This window comes from Wasmannia auropunctata, unplaced genomic scaffold (genome assembly GCF_000956235.1).
Source record: "Wasmannia auropunctata unplaced genomic scaffold, wasmannia.A_1.0 LD335994.1, whole genome shotgun sequence".
NCBI lineage: Eukaryota > Metazoa > Arthropoda > Insecta > Hymenoptera > Formicidae > Wasmannia > Wasmannia auropunctata.
Window position 1 is genome coordinate 1,998,356 of NW_012026896.1, and position 27,419 is coordinate 2,025,774.

Genomic DNA, 27,419 nt, shown 5'->3' on the forward strand with positions numbered 1-27,419 from the left:
TTTCGCAATGTAGTTTTGTACAATATAAGATAAATGTGTAATTAACGACAACTTGTAATTTTTATTTGAAATTAACTTTCCTTCGTTTATGTTTGCAGGTGAACGGATCTTGGAGTTTACCCGGATTTGTTTGTGATTTTTATATCGCAATGGATGTGACTTGCAGTACCAGCTCTATATTCAATCTTGTCGCTATTTCAATAGACAGGTAAACATTCTTTTTTCGCTTACACAAGAATCAAAACATCAATCTAAAAGTACCGCTTGAGAATACTCTCTTGAGATAACTTACATTCCTCTGAATATTTAATATTTAAAGAGATCTAGCTGAATTATTTGATATCGGTAAGATTACTAACTTCTGATAATATTGGATAGAATTTAAAAATTTTTGGGAAACATAAAATAATATAAATGCGTGTTATTACTAAATAAATTTTGCAGTCTTGATGAATTTTTCGCACGTAACTAATAAATTTCGAAAATTAATGTCGTAAAGATGCGTTACGGTCGTTCCTTAAATTCCAATAGTGGAAGACATTAACCAAGACATGTGCTTTCGCCAATTTTCGTGGTCGTAAAAGAGTCACAGTGATTACCGGGAAAGTTTGAAAATCAGGAAAAAGGGGATAGGCTGATTTTATTGGTTTACGTGCCTTGAATAGAACGTAGGGCGAGATCGCACCTATTCTCGGAATGCAACTCATTGATAGGACAATTAGACATACTGGTTTGGATGTAACTTTTTAGATAAATGAATATTTATATACATGAATAATTAACCATAAAATTTATAAAAAAAGAATAACTAATTAAAAGTACTTATATCTATACATACATTATGTAAATTTGAATTTATTATCTCAAATATATAATTATTTACCATATTCTTTTTTTGGGGGAGAAAAGTAATTAAAAAATTTATAAACTTGAAATATGATAAAGTATTAATTAAATTATAATTTAATAATAATACGATCATTTGCTCCGTATAATTTTTAACGCGGTTCTTATCAAAGAAGCATTCCGCAAATTTTCGTTGAACAACGTTCCTTTAAAATTTAAATTACAGTCACCAACCATCCTGTGTTTAAGTTTGCCTAAAAATGCGTAAACTGGAAAAGTGCATATAGATTGCATTTTGAACGGTATTTCGTTTAATTGATTTTATGCCGTTGAATTATGGATGAGAATAACGAGAACCTTTATTGCCCCACCCCCATTGCTTTCTTTGTTCCGGAACGGTACAGTTGACAAGAGGTTTGTCACATAGTAAATTGATGACGGGATGAACAAGAGATTGAAGGGTGCTCGATGATACATATGACAAGAGTGCTATATACCGCCTTCACACTTCGGCTCTACAGAAATAAATTGTTACTAGTTAAATTGCAACGAAAAACACATTAATGCGCAGGCGCATTCGGCGCAATTTTCATTTGAAGGAGACGTAACGATAGATTGTTACAAGCGATGTCAAAAAGCTAAAATCACTTTGAGAGTTTTGTAAAGAAACTTCAGGCTTTAAGATTGTTCTACAGCATTTCTTCCGAACTTCAGAAATCCCCGACTACAATGGCTTGAAAATAGCCTTTTATGACCTTTTCATACCTTCGTATAAAGTTTATATGATCAACCACAAATTTTTGTGGGCGATAAAAACGTGTATTTAGAGTAAATTGACATAAAAAAAATTAATTTTTTCTTCAATTTAAATTAATTTTTTATTGCATGGTATTTTTAAAATAGTAAACATTTTATAATAAATAAAATACGTATTGTCGATTGTATGCTGCATAACATATGGATTTGAAGTTTAAATTGTATATACGCTTTTAAAATTTATTCTCGCTTTTTTAACTTAAATATGCTAATCGCGCGAGATGGGAATTCTGAAGGGTGGACGAGACAAGAGCCGCTGGATCTGCATAGACGGTTTTAACTACGATATAATGATCCCACTGTGCGGGACGGAATTGCAACGCACGCGTACCGATTTTGAATTGCAGATACATAGCGGTGACCCAGCCGATAAAGTACGCGAAGCACAAGAACAATAGAAGAGTATGGTTGACGATACTGTTGGTCTGGGCGATATCGGCCGCGATCGGCAGCCCGATTGTCCTAGGCCTGAATAACACTCCGGACCGGATACCGGACCAATGTCTGTTCTACAATACGGATTTTATCATCTACTCGAGCCTGTCCAGCTTCTACATACCCTGCATCATCATGGTATTCCTCTACTACAATATATTCAAGGTGAGAGCGACGTGATTTTTTTTGCAGTAACGCATTATTAACACGCCCCGTCGTGTAAATCTATATATATATTTTTTCGCATAAGAGTCGACTGAACGATGCATGTAGAGACTAATTATTATCAATCGGCACATACCAGTATTAGCCCTCTTCGTTTTTAGATTTCGACGCTTATAAAATTTAAGAAACTTATCTCTTTCATTTAATTTGAAATTTTTTATCGCAAAACTTTTTTATTATGCGCATACATATAACGAACGGGAGATGAAATTTTCTCACTGGCGGTTGAGAAACGCTGGTATTAATAGGTCAAGCCGGCTAGCGGAAAATATAGGATCATACGGGTAATCGAAATTGCGTATTAAACGAACATGTAGATTAAATAAACCGCCATTACCATTGCCGGTGCAAATTACGAGCGACGTGAACAAATTTTAATGTAATAACCAAAAATCTGCAATTTAATAATCAAATTTCTCAACGTAATTGCGATTGATACGTCGCTGCATTTCAATAAATATTAATGAAAATTGACTTAACGCCGGACTGTTTTAGAAATCTTAAACAAAAAAATTCGCGAATGTTGAAATTATATCGGCGATGAATTTTAAAGCACACGGCTTTTGTGATATAATCGTTTCACGGCAATTGCACAAAGACCGCGCGCAGTGAAATTTATTTCAAAAAGATTCTGCCCCAAAAAGAAATCGATAGCTGTCTTTGTAGCTGAATCGACGCTGCACGCACGCGACGACAAGACGCAAAGGAAATTATCTCTAGCCCGATTACAAAAGGGCAAAAATTTATTTTCGTGCCTCTTTTATCTCTCTGTGATTATTACTTCAGAAACGTGAACCGATCGCGAAATTGGCTGTACCATGAAAGGTAGCTCCTGGCAAAGGCGAGTCCGCTGTCTTCTAATTTAATTGTCACGTATGCGCCGTGTGCGGTACCGCTAAAATTAATCCGACTTTGTTGCCGACAGCGCGAAATTCTTTAATATTTCGTTTTGGAATTAAAATAGGAAAGAGATGTGACAAGTTGTAATAATTGAAATACGTCATATAGTAGTCGAATCCTAGCAAAGTCGTAATGCGATTACATGAAAACGTTAATGTTATGTATCTCAAAACTCGAGGCATATATTGTTCAAATATTGGAATGTGACTTCACTCTGCGCAAATGGGTATTGTCATAAACAGAACTTAACAAAATCAACCTTCTGTCCATCTGTCGCGGATCTCTCGGGTGTTCGACATATTCATCAGTAAAAATCACGTTCAAATTTTATGCGATTAATCTCGGGCGCAGATGGAGCAAAGTGCACTGCGGTTTATACAGCGGTTGCTATCATATTGCGGTGGCTCGTAAATACGGCTAGTCGGACAATTTCCGCGCTTGTAGCGTACGGAATATTTCGATTGGACTGTTAATTTCGTACTTGCGGCAATTGTATCGCGCATAATACCGGCGCGGAAATACCGTAATAATATTGATATATGGCCTTTATATTTTCAATATAATGCTACCACGTTATTCACGCGCGATATTATATCATGAACTTACACCCCTCGTAAAGCCGGGACCCATCATTGGAGGTATCACTGTCAGTTGTAAATTTCTGCTGAACTTTGTGAAGCTTTGTAGGAAGTGTAAAGGATATAACTTTAGATGGAAAGGGGAATAATTTGAAGAACTCAAGTTTTGCAGAAGAAGGATCTAGTGTAATTTAAAAGAAATGAGGAATGGAATTTCTGTGCAGCAGCATCCTTGCTTTTTCTCTACCTCTTTTATTCAAAAGAAATCAATAATCTTTTTAGTCGACTCACATACACGACAACGAGACGCAAAAGAATTCTTTCTTCCACGATTAAAATTTATTTGCGCATTTTTTAATTTTGTGGTTTAACTTTTAATATAAATAATTAGAACAAGTTTTATTTCAATTGCTCAAGTAGTAAGAAATATTGTGAACAAACGTAAATATGAAAAAAATACGGCCAACTGTTTAATCGTTACATTATATGTTATAATAATTTATTCGTATATTGAGACTTTATAATCTTAGAGTAGCATTATATTATTGCAAAAAGTAAAAAGACATATAAGCATTGAAAGAGAAAGAATACCTTTTGTCGTTATAATTATTTATATAATAATTATCTGTACTAATTGTTAGAAAAATTTGTATTATTTCTAGAAAAATGAATACGTTCTTTGCAAAAACATAAAGTACAGATATCGAGAAATATATAATCACTTTTTTAACGTTTGGTGTTAAATTTTTTGAGAGGAACGAAACTTTTTTCGAGTGCAGTTAAATCAACAGTAAAATATTATAATGCTTTAGCAGCACTGAGATTCCCTTCCGTAAAACTGTCGAAATAAATCTCGTTATCCGTAGATAGGTGCTCGATAACGCGTCTCGGGTGTTATCTACAGAAATCTCACGCTATGATTTATGTTATACGTTTACGTTTCTCGCGTTTTGCAACCCCCCGTCTGATTTACGTCACAATGTAGAATTTTCAATTGACTGTTTCAGGCTCTGCGAAACAGAGCGAAAAGGGCTCGTGCTACCAGAAAACCGAATTTAGGCGACATAAAACCGGGAAGTATCATCGAGAATATCGCACACACGCGTAGGTGAGTACTTGACTATGTAAATCGCTCGTTAACTCTTTAAACACCTTTTTATATTGTAGAAGTTACAGCAAGAACGATTGATTTTTGAAATTTTTTTTCTCGAAGATGTACTTTTAGTTAATTCATGCATATATACGATTTTGTGGTTAAGTATTCATTTAGCCGGAAAGTGGGAATTTGATATTAATTTCGAAATTTTTGTAAAATTAACTTTAGAAATCTTTTTCATAATACTACCTTTGGAAAAATAACGTAATTCTTGTTGTTTTAATTTTAACTTTTACTGTACTTTTTATTTATTTCAAGATAAATGAAAAATGTTACCATGCTGTATCTTTTATTAAAATTGGTGTTTTGCATGTGACGCATGTAAATATTACAACACACGTACACCCACGCGCGCGCGCGCGTGTTTGCCATATGTATATATAATATGTATATATACTATTGTCTCTGCTTCCTTACTCTGATATATATTTACAACTTTATGCAATTTTGTAAAAAGAAAAAGACGAATAAAGTCTTAATACAGTTTGGATTAAAATTTGGTCCAGAGAAGCTCTAGTATTTTATGCAGTTAGATCGGATTGAAAATACGTTTCTGTTCTTTGATTCGACATTTGTTTTGTGTCTTTTTATTCAATCAATAATACAAGCAGGTACAATGCTTAGAAAAATTGAACACAGTGTTTATTTTTTATGTATATTCGTGTACTTTTTTTATGCATCCTTGAACCATTGCATTCTCAGCCCCCGAACCGAGGCCCGTAAATTCTTGAATTTTTAACTTTCCTTACGTCTCTCCATTTTCTTTCTCTCTGATTGTTAAATTCTTAACATCGCCACACTGGATTTATCTGTAAAATAAGCTATTAGAGAACCTGTTATTTCTCGATTTTCATCCTGATATAAACAATTGCCATTGCAATGCGTTATTTAAAAGATGTTCTGTCTTGAATTGTAATACATAAATGTGTCATATTGCACAAATACACATTACTAACGTGATATACATTCACACATATATTGATGTATTATTATTTGCATAAAAGAATATTGTTTTATAAATGTATTTGCAAACAGCGATGCGCGTTTTTACTATAGGTTTTTTACACTTCAGTTTTATAACGAAAGTTCCAAAATATTTACAATTGCTGAGCAATTATATATGTATTTATTTAAAATAAGAATATCTCTCTTTACCTTAATTAATTTTTAACAAAAATTCCTTGCAAAATTGCAATACTAAAAAAGAAGTTTGAGAAATGACGATCTTTATCTCGCAATTTCGCAAAAATGTAAATTATTTTGAAATTGGATAAGAATACCGCAGTTGAAACGACATTATACGTAGTAGATCGGATCAGGATTGATTTGCGCAACTCGCGTGTCTGCAGACAAATCGTCCCGCGAGAAAAATTTATTCATACGCCCTCTTATCCGGTCCGTTTGCCGGGGCGATAAGCGCGAAGACGGGCTGCCGACACTTTGGAGCACGTCGTCGGCGCGCGTGATGCGCGACGATTCTTTTCAATTTTCGTGACCGCGTAAGGCTCGCATTCCAACGAGACAATTTCTCGCGGAGATTGGCGCCAGCTGGCGCGAGCGCGAGCTGAGAGAACGGGAGACGGCCGAGGGTTAAGTCCCGAGCATCTCCCGGATAATTCGCTTTTCTCGCACGCCTCCGCTCGCACGTGCTTTCATTTCCGCCGTGCTGACGAGGGCAGCCTCGTCTTGAATAGCAAACTACTTGTACGCCGCTTAATCGCCGGCCTTTTTGTTTGCGTACTTTCTCAGGCATGCATCTCGTTACATCTTCCTTGTTCCGTCCCCTTCGCGTTAAAGTTCATGCAAATTGAATATTGCCGGGAAGGATAGTCTTTATTGACGTTTGACGTTTATAATGGAATGATGATGGTGCGTAGTCAAGTGGGATTTAATTAATATGCACAGGAATAGAGAGAGAATTGGAATGGGATGTAGGAGGAAGAACGATTTTTTTTCTATTTCAGATTATTATAATTTGCTTCATTTAAATCAAAATGTGTACTTAACGATGGATATTATTCTAGTTTCGAGAGACAAGAATAACGCGAGCTATTCTAAATATAGAGTTAGAGATATAATGGCGATAGGCATCTCGCGATACTTTATTGTCATCATGCGAAGTGAATATCCACAACTGTATAAAATTCGCACGGGCACCATACGTAAACATCGTAAACCAAGATAATAGTATTCGTGTGCACGGCCATTTACTCCCGATGTATCAGAATTGCATATAACCTTACCGCAGCGCGCGAATTCGATATAAGAATTATTTACCACGCAACGCATCGCGATGGCTTTAAAAGGAGATATAAAATATTTCACCTTAACGTGTCCATCTGTTTTCGTCACGTATACAATTCGAGATACGTACAATTTCGGTAAAATATAGCATGTTCGAACAGCGCGAACGTCTTCCTATATTGCGAATGTTATATTATTAATGGGTAAAAAATTATAATTGCATTGACGTGAAATTAAAAAGTCTTAGTGAATTGAATTCTAACGGCGGGTAAGCTAGAGAAGCTCTTATATTTCAATTAATTGGAATTGGTTTTTACCTTAGGGAAACTTTATAATTCTCGGCCTAGAGTTAGAAAAGATATTTAATATTGGAAATTAAAAAGTTGCGAGCGGACGTAGCCCGTTTTCAATCAAAGTTTTATTCACGTCTTTAATTATAAATTGGTCGTGGTAGATGGTCCGTTGAATTCGATCGCCCCCCGAACTATAAAGGGAGCCGCGATATTTTTGGAACAACGTGTACACAGAGCCGCGTGAAGCTCGGCAGACGTATACGTCCGTAAATACTCGACGTCCCTAGCCACCTAAGAAGATTTTCGAAAAATATTAAGGCGCTTCGTTAAGTACTTGAGACTACCCGGCGGGAGTACCCACGAAAGTAAACGAAATTTTCCAGCAAACTCCTGTTTACCTTCCTTCCAGCAAAGAGTGCAGAAAATCCAAGTATTTAAGCGCTTGAACGCGGAAAAGGCACGTACTTGGAAAGAGTGGCCGAAAAGCAGGACTGGCCACGGCACGCGGAAAAGGTGTCGTTTTAGTTAAAAAGTAGAAAGCATTATCACGTACTATATTTATTTTATCTTGTACCACAACATATCAGCAGAGAGAACCACATTATAGGAAAAAAGATTTAGTGTTAATTACCTTCTAATAATATTAATTAACTGTAATTGATTCAGTTAATATTTCTCCAAAAATTTGCAATGAACAATGTTGGCACGAAAAATGTAATTTAATTTAATAATAATTTCATGTTTACGTTACACTCAGGTTTATATTCGTGGTAGTTTTAATTGTGATATTTGCAGACTATCGGTTTACTCTTGTTGAATTTTCCTCTAGAGAGTTAGATTGATTTTAAAACTTCTACAAAACTTTTTTAAAAATTTTTTTGTTTGCAAACATAAGTCTGAAATGAATTTTGTTTACTTATTTGAAAAAAAAAAAAAACATTTTTGAATTTTCATAATCAATTTAGAAAAACGTGAAAAAGCACCTACCTTTTCTCTCATACACGGTTTGTCCGTTAAATTAAAGGTAACGCGTTTCGAGAAATTGATAATTACTTTCGGTTTAACTTTGACGGAGATCTCATTTACAATAATACATGACGCATGACGGCGGTGAATGATAAATTAAATTTAGGTGTTTACAGTCGCAGTCGCAATTTGGTAACTTCATCCGCATTTTGATATCTCTCTAGGGTGCAATGTATCCGACATAATCTGGCGTCCCGGTTAATCCGCCCACATGCACCCAGGTTGGCCACGTTGCCCCTTTATCGACTTTGTTATCGCGCGGACCATAGTTCGGTCAAGAGCGCCGAAATTTTGATATTAATCTTATGCAATCTAATGCACGAATCCTGTTGCCGTGGCACGCGTATCTTATCCCGCGCGGCTAATGTTTAAGTCGGTGATTACTACAATTAATAATTATTCCACGTGATGACACGTGTAAAGCTAAAATTGCTTGCATTGAGATTAAAATGAAATAAGAGTGGAAGGAAGAATTGATTTAAACTAAATATTGCATAAATTTATACAACAAAATAACGATGTTTTTTTCCTGTTTTTTAAGATAATACCTACACATATGAGATAATTTTAATTAAAATAAACACATTTAAAATGTTTCTTGACAAAATAAGTGCTAGCATAAAAATATCTGTTAATTTTTCGTTATTTTACGAAAAGGAGTAACATTTAGCCTGGTGTGTTTAATTGTTGCCATTTAATATAAATGAAAAATAAATTTCCATATATTTTTTAGTGTAAATATATACTTTAAAACATTTTTATAGCTCTCTGTTATTTTAACAATAGATTATTAAGACATATATTTTAAATTGAACGCATACACAATTGGAGACTTTTTATCATAATTTCTTAAAACAGATTCTTAGCTATAAAATTAATTTTCTCACGTAAAAACCTTTCTCCTTCGTGGAAAATTTATGTATGCTCAGATGTATGCTTTATCGTGTATTGAAATGTGCATGTGAAAATGCTGCGTCATGCTTTGATCAGGCGATTTTTGAACATATCGATACTGTAGCGGTATATTGCGGATACTATCACTTCGAAGTTTGATAGTGCAAAATTTCACAGCGGAGCTCCCAATTTGCGGATAGGAGTGTTAATAAAGCTTACGGCAGCTCAAATCGCGGTCTCCTTCGCCAAATATATGAATTATTTTGCAATGCAAAACGAGTCTTTCGCGAGTTCAGCGAAATTAAACATTGTAACGGAATTCCGCATTATCCGAGCAGACAAAGTTTTGACAATACCATTTAGAGAATATTCGACTTTTTCGAAAATTCGGAAATTTTGGATATTGCGAGGGAGATTGAAAAATTTATAGCATATCTCCGATTGAATTTATGAGCTTGTTAAAAGCTTGTTAACAAATTAACATAACGATTTATATTCGATGAAAGCTATAACTTATCCATATTAAAAACAAATGAGACACTCAATACAAATTGTTACATTGGCAGAATATATGTTGGGCATGTTATCGATCAAAACGCAAATATGTTTGCAGTTAGATAAATTAGCGTGCAACAGACTTTAATTTACAGATTTGCACCAGCGCGCATTCAATCAAAATCACTCATTCTCTCTCTCGCTTTTTCCCATCTCTTTCTCTCTCTCTCTCTATCCTTCTGTCCTAGTTTCCTTTCTATTAATTTTTTGAATATTTATACGATTAAATATATTGGTTTTTTGATATACTTAATATAATAAACTTTTAAATACAAAAATAAAAAGTATATATTATATTTAAACACGTTACTTATTATACGTCCCAAATTAGAGAGAAAAGCTTGTGACTTATCACATTATTTCGACTTGAATCGCTGTCACGTAACAAATTAAAGTCTTCGTTTGAGAACCCGCCGTAAAAAAAAAAAAAGGAAACAGCGACGCTCTGTCACTCAGGATCTTGCAGGTGCTGTCAAAAAGCGTGTCGTCGCTTTGTGCATGATAGATACGCTACTTGCTGGATTAACGCTGGGGGATGCCGGATAAACAAGGAAGTGCATGATAGGTGTAGAGGCTTTTCTAGAGGCTTTTGACTAAGATCACGTAGTGGGTATTCTGTGGCAAGGTTCGCGGAAACGGCGCTGGGGGCGGCCGCCCTGGTGGCACCGGGGATCGAGGAACCGACGAACACCGCTTCCGGCAGCAACGAGGACGAGGATGAGACGCCCCTCGATCCCGTCGTCGTCATCTCCAATGACAAGAGCACGGAATTCTTTTTAGCCACGGTCGTCGAGGAAGCAGCGTAAGAATTTCATCATATCTTCTTATCACTCGTGCCTCCTCCACCCACCTCCCCGTCGCGCGCATCCCGAACGGAAGGAAGATGTCGGAATTTTCTTTCAACGATATCGGATCGCATTGTCATGATGTTGTGCGACGCGACTCATCGCATCGACCGTCAATGCAAAAACGTCGTTTGCGTTGTCCCCGACGACGGTAGCCGTCTTTCAAGCTCGTTAGCGTCGCTCAGTTTGAAATGTGTTCCTGTGAACCTCTTTGCGATGACAAGTTACGATATGAAGTCGAGCGTGATCAAAGAGCATCTCCGCCAGGTCTTCCGTAAAATATATATGATTGATTCACGATGAATTGCGTAACGTTGCGCTTATTATTAACTATTCGTCCCGATTATCGTAGAAGTTATTATAACGTCAATAACTCAGTCATCGATATTTAATACGCGCGCATCAATTTTCATGCGGAGTTATTTTAAAATAATATAAAATTGTATACTTTTTTATTTGCAGTACCATTAAGAGAAAAATATTATATACGTTGAACGGCATTTTTATAATAAATATTTAAATACAAATGATAAGCATCCTTAAGCACATTGAATAAATTATAAAATGAAGTTTATTGTATCGCGGGCAATGCCGGAATTAATTTATAAAACGATTTATATAAATAATGAAGGGCACTGAATAACCAAGATACAACTTCTCTTTCCATCTACTTCTCTTTGCTCCGAGTAATGAAGCGAACAGTTAAAAAGTCGCGGATGCCTGAAAGGCGAAAGAGATGATTATACGATATTCCATTCATTCGTGTAACGGGTATAGAGACGTAGAGAAATGTCCGCGTTTCTTTTCATTACGCGCCGCTTGAAATGATACGATCTGAGGTCTTCCGTATCATTATCACACGGGAAGTAGCTTCCCTCTCTGTTTAATTCATCTAGGTTGCGACTTTCGTAATTTGAGAAAAGTACGAAACACGAAATTGAAAGAGAGTCTAAAGGAGGGGAGGGGGCTTATTGATGTCAAATTAAATTTCCTTCGTGTAACTTGACCTACATATTTAAAAGAATCTCATTAAACGATCCTATAAACTTTTTGGATGCTGTGCTATTATTTGCCACTTAACGTCGTACGAGAAATGAGACTCTCGTAATTTCAAGTTAAGGAAATTTCGGCAAGCGGCACGAAAGGTAAAAGGCGATTCGTTGAATAAAGCAGGCAAATATAGAACGACGCGAGCACGTACAGGTCGTAGTGAGCTACAATTATTTTTCTACTCTCTCTTTCTAAAGATTTCCAAGCGACACGAAAAGGCTTTGAGTCAATCAAAAGTTTCCGGCCTGCCGTTTAATTGGTCAATTGGGAGTCTTCAATTAAGAGGATATTTTACTTCTGCCCTCGCGTGTCGCAAAGTTTGCGAGTTTGTGTCCCGTCCGCTACGAGAGGCCTCTTCAGATTACATGTAACATGAGAGTAATTGCAGATTCTTTTTGAGCAAGCGATGATTACTGTTTCGGATTGTCCCTGCTCGGTCAAACTATAATAATATATCTGCAGTAGCGAATAATACATCTACGTGTTATTTTATCAAGTTACGAAAGTTGTTTTCAACTTTGTATACGTATCCACGAAGTAATCTCTCTCCGATTCTTGTTTATAAAGCAATTTTGTGTTTTTCAGAGATTATAGCGCAGATTTCTTTAAACGTCGTGGTTAATTATTTTTTATTAAGTAAATTTTTTTTCTTGTTCTTTTAAATGGGACATTTAACGGTTTTTTTCACTTTTTAAAAGCACCTTTCGGAAATTCGTCTCGAACGGATAAAGAGGCGAAGACAATTCAGAGCGGACGCCGGAACTTCGCCCGATCGGAAAACTTGGACAGGAAGTCACGTCGATATTCGGGACGGCTGACAAGTTGGACATTCGAAAGTTTGCGCGCGTCGAACGATGGGGCGAAATAAAAAAAAAGGAATTCGCAGTTCGGGGGAAAGAGAGTGAAGGGGAGCACATGGCAAGCCGACCGGCGAAAAGCCGATGATCTCGTAATTATTTTCTTCGTTCTCTCGACAATCGCAGTACAGTGGATGTCACTCGGAACTGTGCGAGAGTCCATATGCTCTCTCCCATCTTTCCTCTCTCTCTCTCTTTCTCTCTCTCTCTCCCTTTCTCTGCTTCCCTCTCTTCCTCTCCCTCTCTTTCTCTCTCTATTTCCAAAACTCTATTCAAAGCCCGTGCACAGTACTCGTTTAACGGAAACTTGTCGCTCCGATAGTAATCCGGAAGTTCGCGAGCTAATCGCGATGGGGTGGTCTCTTTGTACCGGCGGTCCACGAACAATTTGCATCTAGCCACTCGCGTTATCTTTGAAAATGAGTCAATCAACTCTGTGCACACGGACATTTCACATTAATTAGTGTGTACTTTCAGTGCTCAAGTGATACAAACGCACATTTTGGTATACGCGTGAGACTTCGCGTTGAGTTATTATAAAAGATTTTTGTATGGAACGCAATTTATTAATGAATTGTGAGCTTTTATTTATCGCGTTTTTATTTCTAATTACGCTTCTAAAATATTATACAAAGGAAAAAGAAGAAATACAACATAATCTTTGTAGTGGAAAGCAAGTTGTACGTGGTTTATTATCTTAAAAAAATATTGTATATTAAAATTATATTAAAATAATTATATAATTATTTTTAATACATAAAACGATGATTTACATATATTAAAATTCGGTAAAGAAAAATACATCAAAATATTAAAAATATTCTTTTATATATAATATAGTAAATTAGTTCTCGCTGTGTATTTGTTTAGGATATTTTTTTCCTTTTCTTGTTTCCGAAAGGATGTAAAACCTGGTGTCATTTGCATGAATATTTTACTGTCTCCTAATTTATATTAATCTGTTATATAACATCCGATTCCCCATAACGTTTTTTTAAAAATATTTTATTATGTTCCCATTTTACGATACAATACCTACCAACGTTTCAGAAACGTATAGAAACGCAAGAGATCTTAAATATAAAATTTACCTTGCAGAGAAATAAAGTACGTCCACAGCTAGTGATAAATAATAAAAAAAATATAAAGACTATTAAAGATTAGGATATATACAAATTTTTTATCCAAATCTGAATGTAGGATTATATGCAAGATGACAATACACAGAATGATGCAAAAAAAATATTGCATTGAGTAATATCTTTGAAGATTTTGTCCATAATTAGTTTACTTTCAATGCACAAATGTAATCTCGTGGCAATAACGAAAATAATTTATATGACATCAAGTGCGATTTCTGAGAGCTTTATTGCGTAACCTCTACGTTTCTGTCACAAGATCTCGGTCTCCTAACCGAACTTTAATTGTGACCGATGATGCAGGCTGTAAACTTCAATACGAAGCGGGGTGAGTGCCGGGTTTTTCTGACACTCGAATGGCAGTTGTCGTTTCAGCGCGGTGGCGCAAGCCCAGCTGACTTCGACGCCGCACGCGGTGCAGCGGCAGGACTCCAGCGGGTACGACGCCGCGGCGAGCAGTACGATGATCCACGAGCCACTCGAGACGAATTCAAGCCCGAGCCCGAATCCGCGGATCACGTCGGGCCCGCCGTCCTCGTCGACCTCCTCGTCGCCACCGCCGACGCGCGGCCAGACCAGCGTGTCCTCGGCGACGACGCAGACGAAGAGGAACGGTAACAACGGCGGCGCGAACAAGCAGGAGCTGAAGCGACTGAAGAGCGCCGGCTCGCTCCTGCCGCTGCAGCTCGCGCGGACACCCAGCGTGCTGTCGTCCTCGTGCAAGAAGGATCGGAAGAACGCATCGTCCGGGTCGAGGTTCACGATATACAAGGCCAACAAGGCTAGCAAAAAGAAAAGGGAGAAAAGCTCGGCCAAGAAGGAGCGCAAGGCCACGAAAACTCTGGCAATCGTGTTAGGTAAGTTGCTCGCGTGCCGCTGCAATGATAAGTAGCTCAGCCCGATCCGTCTTGCATTTATTGATGAGCTCTCACGGATGAGAGAGGAGGGTCGCGAGTTAGAGGGAAGAACGACGTTACTGGAAATGGATATATCTAAATGTCTGAACATCGTCGTGGGCGGAGAGGCAAGTGGTTTAGGAAAAACACCGAAAGATCAGGAGATTAGTTATACGTCCGGCATGACGGTTTGATCGGATCGAGCGATTTATCTCTGTAACTATTTCTCGCAAGTGATAAATAAACGGCAATATCGATACGAGACTGCTCGAAAGGGTAGGTTTACTTGAATGTCGAAACGTTAAAATCAATACGAAGAAATACTGTGAAGAGTAACGCGTATTGTTATGTTACAGAGAAAGAAACTTTAAATTCTCTTCACCGGTACAAATATCTCGCCATTAAGAAGTAAAAGTTGAAGCTTGTCAAATATGTTTTGTTGAATAAAGTCCACAGTAAGAGGTTGAAAGACCAAAAAGGATTAGAAGGATAGTATTTGTATTTTGCAACAAATATTTCTGATACATAAGACATCAAAGGAGTAAGTTAATAACAGACGTTGAAAGTTTCTGCGGTCCTTAGTGTATTAAAATCGTTAACAGAATGTATTTTGCGAAGTGAACAAAGTGCTAAAGCTCAAAGGTACTTGCTTTGTAGAAAATAATAATGGTTAATTTAAAACGCATACATTTCATAATTTCCGACAGTAAATATTGCATTATAAATTAAAAATGAGGAATGAGGATAAAAATCAAATTGCATTATTACTCTTTATTTTATATTAAAACTCATCAAGTCTATTGTAATTAACAGTTAAAATAAAGCGTCTATATCACTTTCTTTAATTTTTTAGTTTTTTTGTTTAGTTGTAACAATTCGGATAAACGATAACATGAAATGTATTATATATCGAGCATTTATATATCAAATTTATATATAGTTTGCACTGCATTTTTGTTATTTAAGATATCAGGGAGAAAGAGGGTAGTAAGATTTCTTAAGATATATAGCTATAATTAAAATTGTATTGCAAAAATCAAAAAAATTAAAAATAATAATTAGGTGTCGTTATATCTTTAGAAAATAGAGAATATTAATTATACATAATTTACTAACGCAATTATTTTGATTAACGTCATAAATGTCACAGGTGTCTTCCTAATATGCTGGGTGCCCTTCTTCACTTGCAACATCATGGACGCAATCTGCACGAAGCTGACGAAGGCTTGTCAGCCTGGCGTTACAGCCTTCATCGTCACTTCCTGGTTGGGCTACATGAACAGCTTCGTGAATCCCGTAATATACACTGTGTTCAACCCCGAATTCCGTAAGGCCTTCCGCAAGCTGATCAGCATATAAGCGAGCGATTCACCCGCTCGCACCGGGTTAAGAAGAGACACGGGACAGCAAACGTAAACTTCGGTGTGAATCGTCGTATTTGTGATGTAACAACGAGACTGTAGGCTCTCGGCATGCTTGCAACAGGTACTGTTCTTGTATTTGGAAATCTCAACAGCTGCATTTGCCTATCGGTTTTCGCGTTCCGTTGCGTGTCAATCGTTTTCCAAGCGAGTAAGAAAAACCGAGTTTCGCGAAACGTTTTCCATTTTCTATCACTTAGGAATAAATACGGTCCGCGGGGTGGGGAAAGAAAAAAAAATAGAAGGCACTATTTCCGACTTCATGTACGAGTTGAGCGTTTCGTGAAAATAATTATTGAAGATTGTCAAAGAGTAATTAAAACAATGGAAATGAAAATGTCTCTACACTGTTAAATCCATTGTGTCAAATTTAACCTTATTTAAGTCGCCACTGCTCCTTAATATATAGTTCATTTTAAATAAAACAATGAAATTTAATCCAAATTTGAGTTGACTTTGAACTGTTTTAAATTATTTAACTCTATTGTTTTAGTTAAAATTAATTATATATTAAGTAAGAAGCAGTGCTAACTTAAAGGTTAAATTTGACACTATATGGATTTAACAGTACTTGACAAAATTTTTGTCAAATACACGTATAAAATATTTAAATATTGCTATTTTTTTCTTAGATTCATACGATACTCAAGACGGTATGTACAATATACACTTAAAGATATCATTCGTTATCAATCACGTTGACGCGCGGGAGATTTCTTAACTTAATCTTGGATAAAATTGACACGCGAACGAACAGTGAAAATTGTTTATTGGTAAATTCGTTGTTATCGCTGCAGCAACGGTCCATCGCGTCCACGTGCGTGAAAATGCGTGCACTGTGATATCGAACTATCGTGGCGTGATACGCGCGCTATGCGGAGGACGCACACGCGCGCTTAGAATTACACGTGCACGAACGTGCACAGTCGGAGTTGAATTCTGGCACGAGTATAGCTCAAGTAATTGCTAAGTAAGGCTTTGCGAAGCAAAAGCAAACACACGGCGCGTCGATCAACCGCGCAAATTAGCAGGAAATTTAGGTAATCTGTACAAATCACATGCGGCAAGGCGCGCGTTTACGGCGCCCGAAGGACTCGTTATATAGAGACAGCTAGGCTAGCTCTATATCGGAGGTGTAATAATCACGCGTTCGTACGGGGCGTATTATTACCACCCCTGGAAGATAATTTAAGTTCGCGAAAGCAGGTAATAATGAGATCCGCGAGAGGGTAGAAGAGAGGGAGGAGGGAGGAGGGAGGGGGAAGAGCGCGGACGGTTAAAGTTGTTAGAGGTGTATTTATTATGCGAGCATATATTACACACTATACGTCTCCATCTGGATGATTAAGTACGCCATGACAGTATTAACGTAGGACATAAGTTATAGCAATATTTTTTCGCTCAAAGCAAAAGCAACCGAGGGCGCCGTTTGTACGACGATACATAGAAACACGCTGTTACACACTTGCGTGTCGCAATTTAATTATATGTATTTATACTTCGGTACATATAGAGAAAGAGAGAGAGAGAGAGAATGAAAAAAGAGTGAAAATGCAAGAGAAAAAGAGATACATAATTATTATCCCTATACATACGTTACATAAATAAATTTACGTCCTTTCACGATATACAGGGTGAAATCCTGGCAGGAGCTTTAGGACAACATGGAAGGAGATTAACTTTTGGGAACAGTGTAACTTGAAAACGCTAGCTTGAACGCTCTTTAATGAATTTATGTTATCAAACATCGGAGAACATATAAATTATTTCTGAGTTTTGGCAAGAAACTTATTAAAAGCCCGTGCATCCGAGAATAAGATATTTTTCTGAACGTGGAAATATATTATATATTTAGGAGAATGACGCGATTCATTGAGGCTTTTGGGAGCGTAACCTTTATTTTTGCGAGAAAACACGCGTTTTTCGAAGAATAAATATAAATTCGCTATTAAATCGCCTTTCGAGAGAGGAAGAGTTTCCGATATTTTGAAAAATTTTAAACGCTTAGTCTCTCGATATTTACATATACGTGGTTCTCAGGGTTTCTCAATTTTGCGCTCCCATCACCTTGCATTGATCTCTCATTATAATAACAACCTGTCCAGTCTGCATACTTCTACTTTGTTGAAATCACAGCTGGTAATTAATTCGTAACGTACGATTTTTTATCGAAGTAACAATTAAATGAAGATGAATTTGAATCACAATCAAACTATGGCAGCACAAAAATTTCTTAAAATCAAATCACATAAGCAAACATATATTTTACAAGCTATATACATATTGTGAATATCAATGAGGCAATACGTAAATAAAGTTACTCATTTTTATTCATATTATATGTCTTTTTATTAATTTTAATTATTAATTAATGAAGTTTAATACGTTTTAGGTGTACTATTATGGATATTAAATTCTTTTAAATTATGAAAGAAATTTCGTGTTACGTCATGTCACTCATCTGCAAAGTATTAGTGTAGTAAGCAACGGATACATAAATAATAAATGGAGCGTGAACGTGCAGGGATTGAGAACTCCTGATATATTATTTTACGATTTTGCCGTGACGCACATACACACACATATACACATGCAGATATGACTTGCGAGCATCATACACAGGCTCGATCGAACGGCGAAATTCCGGAACTTGTTCCAACCGCTTCGGCGCGCTTTGATATGTAGGATTTGTCGCGATATTCCGATACCAATGCCACCAGTTACGAATCGTATGAATAATCAGGTGGACTTGGAACAATGACGATGGCGTACACGAAGATCGGAAACACAATTCTCGGTTTCACGGCCCGATCGGGCGCAAAAGCGCAACAATCGTCGGGATTTACGGGCCCGTGACGTATAAATGCAAACTATCGCAGAGCTATCGATTTCTCTTAAAGTGCAAAAGTAGAATACGAATGAAATTAATATACTTTACAAAGGATTAACAAGAAATAAAGGTAAAAAAAAAATAAATGTAGTAAATGGGAAATATATGAAATATAAAAGAGTAACACTTTTGTGGTAAGGAGTTCGTTATCGAGTTTCGTGTTTGCAAGATTCCTATTTAGTCCAAAATTGCGCCGAGCCTCTCGCGATACTGTATGTACGTGTCCTAAGTTTCGACGATCTTTCGTGCCCTCTCTGTTTCGTGGTCAAGCGTGAAATTCATCCGTGACCGAATTTTCAAACATATCAAGTATAAGAGTACGCGGCGCGATAGCCGCCTACTCAACCAATCAACCAGTCGAACGAATTGGCTGTACGCTGCATCATTTTTTTTCCTTTTTCTTGAAATGATCAGTGCGGCTGTATATACTCCTCAAGACTTTTTTATCGAGCTGCGAGATGGTGCGCACCAACAATCGCGCTTCCATCAAAATCAATCGTGAAGCAAGGATTGCTTGGAAGAAAGAGAGCGAAAATTCCTCTGAAGGACTTAATTTATTCTTCTTGTTTAATACTGTTTAAAGATCTAATGTTTGTTAACCATCTCGCTGCGAAAAGGATATACATTTCTTACAATTATGACGTTATCGCGTTTCTTGATGATGATATATAAACGTTTTATATTTCAGAGACATTTAATATTACTGTGATTTGTGAATATATGTATATCAGTACTTAAATCTTGATAATATTTAGCAACAGTTTTTTGAATATTAAGGGGTACGATACATGTTACGGCACTCAATGCAAGAGAATTACTTTGTTAAGTATTTTCACGTTTTACTTGTCTTCAATGTCCATGGGAATCTATGATAGAACAACTGAAGTTAAAACGAGTATAATCTCCCGAGACACTGTTTATACATTTATGCGTAACAAATTAGAAGTCGTTCGAATTTAACATGAAGTATATTTCTCCGTATCCATTACGTCGGAAATTAAGCTCGTCGGTTTCCATTTGGGAGAAAAAGACAAACATATCCTTAATACGGCGCGAAGGGGAGCGCTCAGAAACGCAGAGTACGATCTACGTCCTGTGTTTGATTAACCCGTGCAGAGTTTCACGACTTTCCTCTCAATCGTGAAGTTCATGTTTCAACTAATATTTGATCGACGTAATATGAGCATCTCCAATCACGTTAATGTCGAAAATACGGTGGTTTCCACGGGTTTCAATGAGAGAAACTGATTAGCACGTGTGTCTATAGAGAACATATATAATATTATAGTATGTAATATATTTAATCATTTGGATGACGTTTAACAATGCTTTGTTTATAAAGCGAACAATGACATTAAATATACAACTACAAACTCGCGTACAAAGAGAAATAGAGAGAATAATTTAATGGGAGCGTTTCGTAATTTGTTAATATTAAATTGTTGAAAATATAATAATATTAGATCATCAAGAGATGCGGTAGCGTTTCGATGCATAAAATTTATCAACCCAAACGTGATTGTGTTCATTGCATAAACATTGAGCTGTACTATTTCCCTATATCTGAAAATTTTACGTCGAGCGTGTTTTCGATTACATTACTTCGGAAACAAGTTTCTTGTTAAGAAATATCTTGCGACACTACGGTGTTCTTACGAGGTCGATGTGTAAGCTTTTTGATTGCAGCCGAAAATTGGCGCTGTCAATCTCCCGAAATCTCGAGATCTGTGCTAAAAGCGATAATTTCGCTCCTGGTTTTCGTGCACGGCAAACGATTTTTGTCCCTCCAGCCGTTATTCGCAAGCTCACGTTTGAAATGTGTTAAAATTTAAAAGATTTAGCATGTTCGGAACTGAAATAGAAGAGACTTCGTAGTTGATTTTACCTCTCGGAAAGAATGATCGATTAACCGTTTAATTTCATCCAAATTCCCTTTTAGCTTTGAAAATGATTACCAAGACCATGCAAATTTTTTTATTAACGCATCACTTTTATCTTAGGGAGGTTTCTTTGGTGTAATAGATATTTGAGGTAAGCGTAGCAACGCTTTTAAATCAGTCCAGATGCAATTTTTTTGCACGGTCCGAAGCGTTGCGAACAAATCGTGATATTGTTCGTTTCGATATGCGTTGTGCGTGTTCGTGCTGCTGTGCAATAACGTCTACAATCAAAGCTTTTTACTGCTGGTTTTTTGAATGCTGTACGACGTAGCTTTAAGCCTCCGATGTATATTTGTAAATATTCTACGAGCTACTATACGAACGATGGGTACCGTCAATCCTAACGTTACGTACAAGCTCCGTGTTACACGTGGCGCGGTTTACGACGACGATCCAATCGGGGGGGAGTTGATTTAGGTTGAACGCACGTTCGCGCACGTTTCACGCCGCGTGAAACTCGGACGAGTGTGTGCGCGGTCACTTACGATAAATGACACGTGTGCTCGAGCTTGACAAACGTTCAGCCGCGGGGGGATCGAACGACATATCCATCGTTGATCGCCGAGCTTTTTTTTCGCGTCGGTGCGGTGCATCGTTTTTTGCGAAACGAAAAATTACTTCGTCGGTTCCAATTCTTTACGTCATTATCGTCAAATGAGTTTCGGCGAGTTCCCGGAATAATCATCAAGCGACACGGTTTCCCTTTTAACACGCTAATAACGCTCTCCGTTCCGCTATATTTTCGTATAATCGGCTGCGTATATCTGTCTTATTTAAAGTAATATGCAACTAACGGCGGATACAACTAATGGAGATTAATGATAAATTTATAAAGTCCTCCCGCGAAATGTTATTACCTACGTTTTAAAGACGAAAACTGTCGCGGGTAGAACCTCTCTCACGAATTCCGCTTCTTAGAATTCCGCTGCGTGTTGCAAGTTCCGTCGGGTACTTTTAACTTCTTTCTCCGCGCGAGAACAAGGTAACGGCATTTTGGCAATGCGCAAGACAATATCCGCGTTACGATAACGTTTAAAGTTTCTCGGGGCGGAGGGGGCGAGAGGAGGAGACACGAAAGCGACTCCGTCGTGGGGGTGAAATATACGGTTTGACGCCGGAAGCGAGGAGAGACGCCCCGGACGACTTAAAGTCGCGGCGGCTTTCAATTCGGGGATAAATCTTTTAATTTATGTAAACCTCCGAAAGGTATAAAACCTTATACTTAACTCGCTTCGGCCACAATGAATCCGCGCAAGCCGGCTGTGAAGTTTTAAGTCCCTTTCATAACTCCACCGGGAAGTTTGTCGACTCTCTCTCCTCCTCTCGCTTGTCGACCGATCATCTCGCGACTTATCCCCCCTGAGGGAACCGCACCGTCGCGTTGTCGTCGTCGTCTCGTCTTAACCTCCGTAGATCGCGCCATGTGCCACTTAACGTCGTTGTAAAGGGTAAAGAGACTTCCGGATGAAGTCGATCGCTTCTTAATTAGCGAAGTTCGCACGCTTTGCTTCGCCCGTAACGAAGCGCGCGCGGAGGACAAGTATGGCGGAACATTCTAGCGCGATCCCCGCGCGTAATCCTTGCGCGTTTCCACAACCGATCTCGAGAGCCACATTCTCATCCCCGTTTTGCATCGCGTTTAGTACCGCACTGAACGGCCGTCTGATCCTCGAAGTCTCATCCACCAGAGGCCAATTAATAAAATGAAGACGCGTATCAGGTGGCTGTATTCAGTGCTAAATGCAAGGTGGAAATACGGGTTTTAGTCTGATGATCCAGAAGAATATGAAACTTAATGATCTCAGATGAAGATATGAAGGGTAGCCAAAAATATATTCGTGCGAAGAGAAAAAGAGAGAAAATGAGAGAGAGAGAGAGAGAGAGAGAGAAACAGAAAGAGAGAAAAGGGAGAGAGGTAAGCCTAGTCTTCTGTTATAGCGTGACACTTTGAAAGATGTTAGAAAGTTTCTTATAATCCTGAGTAAAATTGCTGTATTTTTCTAACCTGAATACTTTCCCCTCTGTAAATATATGCGACACATGTATATGATATTGTATCGATACACACATAACGATATATATATACGACACGTGCGTGAAGACGATGTCACAATTTGCAAGAGCAAGTCAACGTAGCTACTGTATATCTGTGTAAATATATGTCTAATTGGGGAAATGTGTTTGCGTCTGTGTGCTCGTTTGTGTGCGTGTGGGGTTGATGGGGGGGGGGGGAGAAGAGTACGAGACGGAGTTTCTAACAATTCCCAATTGAGTGTGAATTACGAAAACTTCTTGCGAAACGCATCACGTCGGCACGCTATCTTTTGGGAATGAAAGTGTTGGGATGCTAAACGTTATAAAAAAAAGAGATATATATATATATATTATACATAGTACATTATATGACGTAACGTACGCGCGTGTTATGCCGATGCGTGAGGATCGGATGCTGTGTTTTCCTATGGATTTCTTATTTATTATCACCAATGGTCTATACAGGGCATAGGTTTAAGGAAAGAAACCTTTAATTTGCTGAGATTTAAGCCGCGAGAAAATAAGAACGTATTAAAAAAAAAAGAAATTAAAAAATGCTGTATGTATACTGAAGGCAATACCTATACATACTTAAGAGAAGCGTGAGAAATACGCGAAGAGACACGTTCACACGCGACATGAACATACATACACACAGAACAGAACACTTGTTAAAAGTAATAAATTATAGTATAAATTAAGAGTGATCTTGTCAATTTTTATCTCCGGATCGCACGTCTCTTTTCGTTCCTCGGTCATTCGACATTCCAAGGGCAGCGACGATGAACGCATAATTAAATCCGTAATATAATAAATAACGATCGATTCGGAAAAATGCTCAAAATAGCAAATAAATGCGCGCGCACGTGTATCAGTTGCGTTTCTGCGACGTATATCCCGCTTATTAATAAATACCGCGTAAAATAACGTCGCTAATGAGTTTCGACATGGCACGTGTATTAAAATGAGTCGCGCGCGATCCTGCGCGCTCGGATACGCGCATGATAAAAGGACTTCATAATCGCAACAGTTTCAATTACGGTTGAAATAATGAAAAATAACGAAAGAGCCCGGGTGGATCCAATTTGCAATTAAATCGCTCATGCCGTCTCCATAAAATGCACGAATGAAGTAATCTAACGTAAGCCGACGGTAGATTATTCACTCTATGGCGCGGAGAAATTCTAGGGGGATGGAAAACGAGATAAACCTATATTATTCTCGCTGGAGCGTAATTAAGTGTGAAACTTACAACTGACTTCTAGTCAGTCGGCTCGCTGCACACAAAAAAAAACAATGGAGGTGGCGGATATATGTGCAATTTACCAGGCTAAATCGCGAATCGTAAAAACAACGACGGTACGCACGGGGCACACAATTATTCTGCATAATTGCTTGACAACTCGGGTGGAGATGAACTCGAAACGCGACAGCGTGATATGAATACTTATATTAAGCTCGCTGCATAGTGACACTTTCAGTTTATTAAAATTTTTATAAAAATATAACATAAAAATAGTTTAATGTAAACAATAAATTATGCTTAATATATGTAATTATTTTCTTGAAAATCGGAGTATGCATTATATTAAGTACATTTGTGAAAGGATAATATATTTAGTTTCTATGAAGAATTGACACTTTCAGAAGAATATAAATAAAAAGTAAACGAGAAACATAATCAGTAATAAATTTAAAACAATAGCACAACCAGTTTTAACGATTTAAAAAAGATTTTTGGATGAACGTAAACGCGAGAAATTTATTGTCACGTCTGGTTTTTTATTTATTTATATTCCCATGGAGGTCAATTCTTTATTCCAATCAGATAATTTCCACCGCTAGACAACTTTTTTTTTCAAGCTATTGCAGTTCGGAGTCCACCAATACGCGTGACTACATTGATTCCGTTCAATGCAATCTGCAGTGACAATGGTCGCGGCCAACTACCACGGCCGCCAGCGAAATTCAATCTGCAGCGAAATCGTTTGGTGCCAACTTTTACGGACGTTTGAAGAATAAAAGGTATCACGGGGTTTCGGCCGTTTATATCCGTGTGAGCATCGGGATACTTGGACGTGTGTGATGAACAAAAGGAAGAGGGAACCGAATGAAAATAGACAGTTAAATAGTCAAATGAAAGCTAGCTGTACGGAAACGGATGGCAAGTGGTATGAAAAAACGTTGTGTCTGTTGTACGCGAAGACAGATCTAAAATAATTTTTCCGCGTCAAGCTCTATGCTTGTGTACGAGGCAACTTAATTTATTTCTTGTTAAATAACAATTCATTTATCATGACAAATTTTGAAATATTAGCGCTTGCGCAAATCCGAAGTGAATAATTGCACTTAACTTCATAATATTACCGAACAATATAAACAAAAGAAAAACACAATACGTATATTAACGTTGCGAGAAGAGAAAAGAATAAGAAATAAATTCAAACAGTAATATTCCAAATATTAGCACAAAAATAAATCAATTAATGCAATAGTTTTAAAAAACAATAAATTTTATTGGTATATTAATAATATATTAAAATGCAGTAACAAAGAGATTTTTACTAAAAACTAAATAACACTTAAAACTAATTTACTATTATATATTGTGAGTAACAAAAAATGCCATTTCTTTAAAAGTAATGCCTTTGGTAATTTTTTTTTGTTTATTAGCAGTTATTTAAATTTTATATAATATTTTGAAAGTAATGTATGCATCACACAGAGCGCAATTTTGAATAACAGTGACAGTTTACTGATAAAGATGGTCCAACTTTAATCTAAAATAACATTTTAAAAAGATTCTTTATTTTTATTAATAATTAAATTAATTATAAAATTAATTTTATATCGTTTATAGTGCGATACTTATGTTAGTAATTATAGTTTTTCTAAATAATTGTGGGACAACAAGTCTTGTCAGTTATTTAAAATCGTTAGAGAAATAATTGAAATGTGTGTGCAACCTATTATGTGACAGAAAGTTGTTTTAATTCGCATTTCAGGTATTTGGGATTCCATCAAATTCAACGTGTACATATAAATTTCTGCAATTTAAACTTAATTAAACCTTGATGAAATCTAATGAGTACTCTAAAGCCTAAATGATAGAATTTGATAGAATTGCATTTAATGTGTTATATGTAATTCAATCTATACGCGACCCGCAAATATAACGCTATTTCGAATCTAGCGCGAGCTGGAATTCACGCGTGTGCAACCTGTTTCACGCAATTTCAATTAATTTAATTTAATTCTCTTTATATAACATGCACTTTCCCGAGGAACGACTTTGTAAGGATAAACAATGGAAACGTGAGAGCGTCCGCTCGATATTTCAACGAGCACAATTTGTTTCAGCCGACGTCGGGACTCGTTTCATCTTTAATCCCTCGCGATTAATCATATTTACCGACTGCGAAAATAATTGCCGCCGCGCGCTGCAAAATAAGCACAATGGACCGCGCGCGCGTGCGCGCGCTACGCGCCTTCTTCTCCTCCTGTCTTCCCTCGGTTTAGATAGAAACTTCTCCCGGTGTAATTAATGTAAATAAGAAACCCAGGTGACTACGGACGAGATGCCTCATTTCTCTCTGCCTACCTTCGTTCCTTCTACCTTACGGCCCCCGCGCGAAAGGAGAGCTTGGCACCTGCGGCACTCGGTACGCGGATGCGGCCACGGTCCCGCGTAGCTCGCGTTAAATTTTTGAAGGATTTACGAGCGACATCGCGCCCGAACGAAGAGTACGCGGAACATTTTATTTGCGCTCTCGCGCAAAGCGGGAAACTTTCATTCTTGGGGAACACACATTTCAACGCGTTTTCCGCCCGGCGCGGTGCTTAGAAGAAATACAGCGCGGCCGTCCTTTCGCGAAAGTAATACCGACGAAATCGTGCAATTTATTCATATATCTACCTTCGGCTATAATTTTCGAGTGCTGCAATTGCGAAATTTAATAATTCTTGTTATAAATCGTAAATTGTTTTATTACGTAATTGTCTAACAGAACGAGTCGCAGTGTTTCAATTTCTCAGAAACTTTGTAATAAAATTAAACTATTTTGCGATGCAATGTCGCATAAAATGTGACACTTTACGTGTTTGCTCGACGTTATATTTTTATTACTTTCATATATATTCGTTAAAGAAACAATGATTGACAGATGAATAAAAATGGAAAAAAGGGAAAGCAGAGAGGGGGAGAGACTCGGAAATTTTCACGCCGACGTATTGCACAAACGTTTTATAAATCGATTTAATATATTCGGCAATGGAATTTATGCATAAATAAAATGCGTTCTAATGTAACAGTACAATAAACTGGTTTCGCCTTTCGTTTAAATGATCGAAGTTTACGTATGCCAATAGACCAACAGAAT

The 27,419-nt window shown here is 37.3% G+C and overlaps 1 protein-coding gene across 1 annotated transcript in view; it reads left to right on the plus strand.

Moving 5' to 3' along the window:
• Nucleotides 1-16,448, plus strand: part of LOC105453873 (dopamine D2-like receptor) — a 50,285-nt gene extending 33,837 nt beyond the window's left edge. The window contains exons 3-7 of the mRNA XM_011696146.1: nt 99-208; nt 2,010-2,262; nt 4,808-4,908; nt 14,223-14,716; nt 15,906-16,448. Of these exons, the coding sequence (XP_011694448.1) occupies nt 150-208; nt 2,010-2,262; nt 4,808-4,908; nt 14,223-14,716; nt 15,906-16,114 (1,116 nt within the window). The 5' untranslated portion in view covers nt 99-149 and the 3' untranslated portion in view covers nt 16,115-16,448. The remainder of the gene's footprint in view (nt 1-98; nt 209-2,009; nt 2,263-4,807; nt 4,909-14,222; nt 14,717-15,905) is intronic.
• The last annotated feature ends 10,971 nt before the right edge of the window (nt 16,449-27,419 follow it).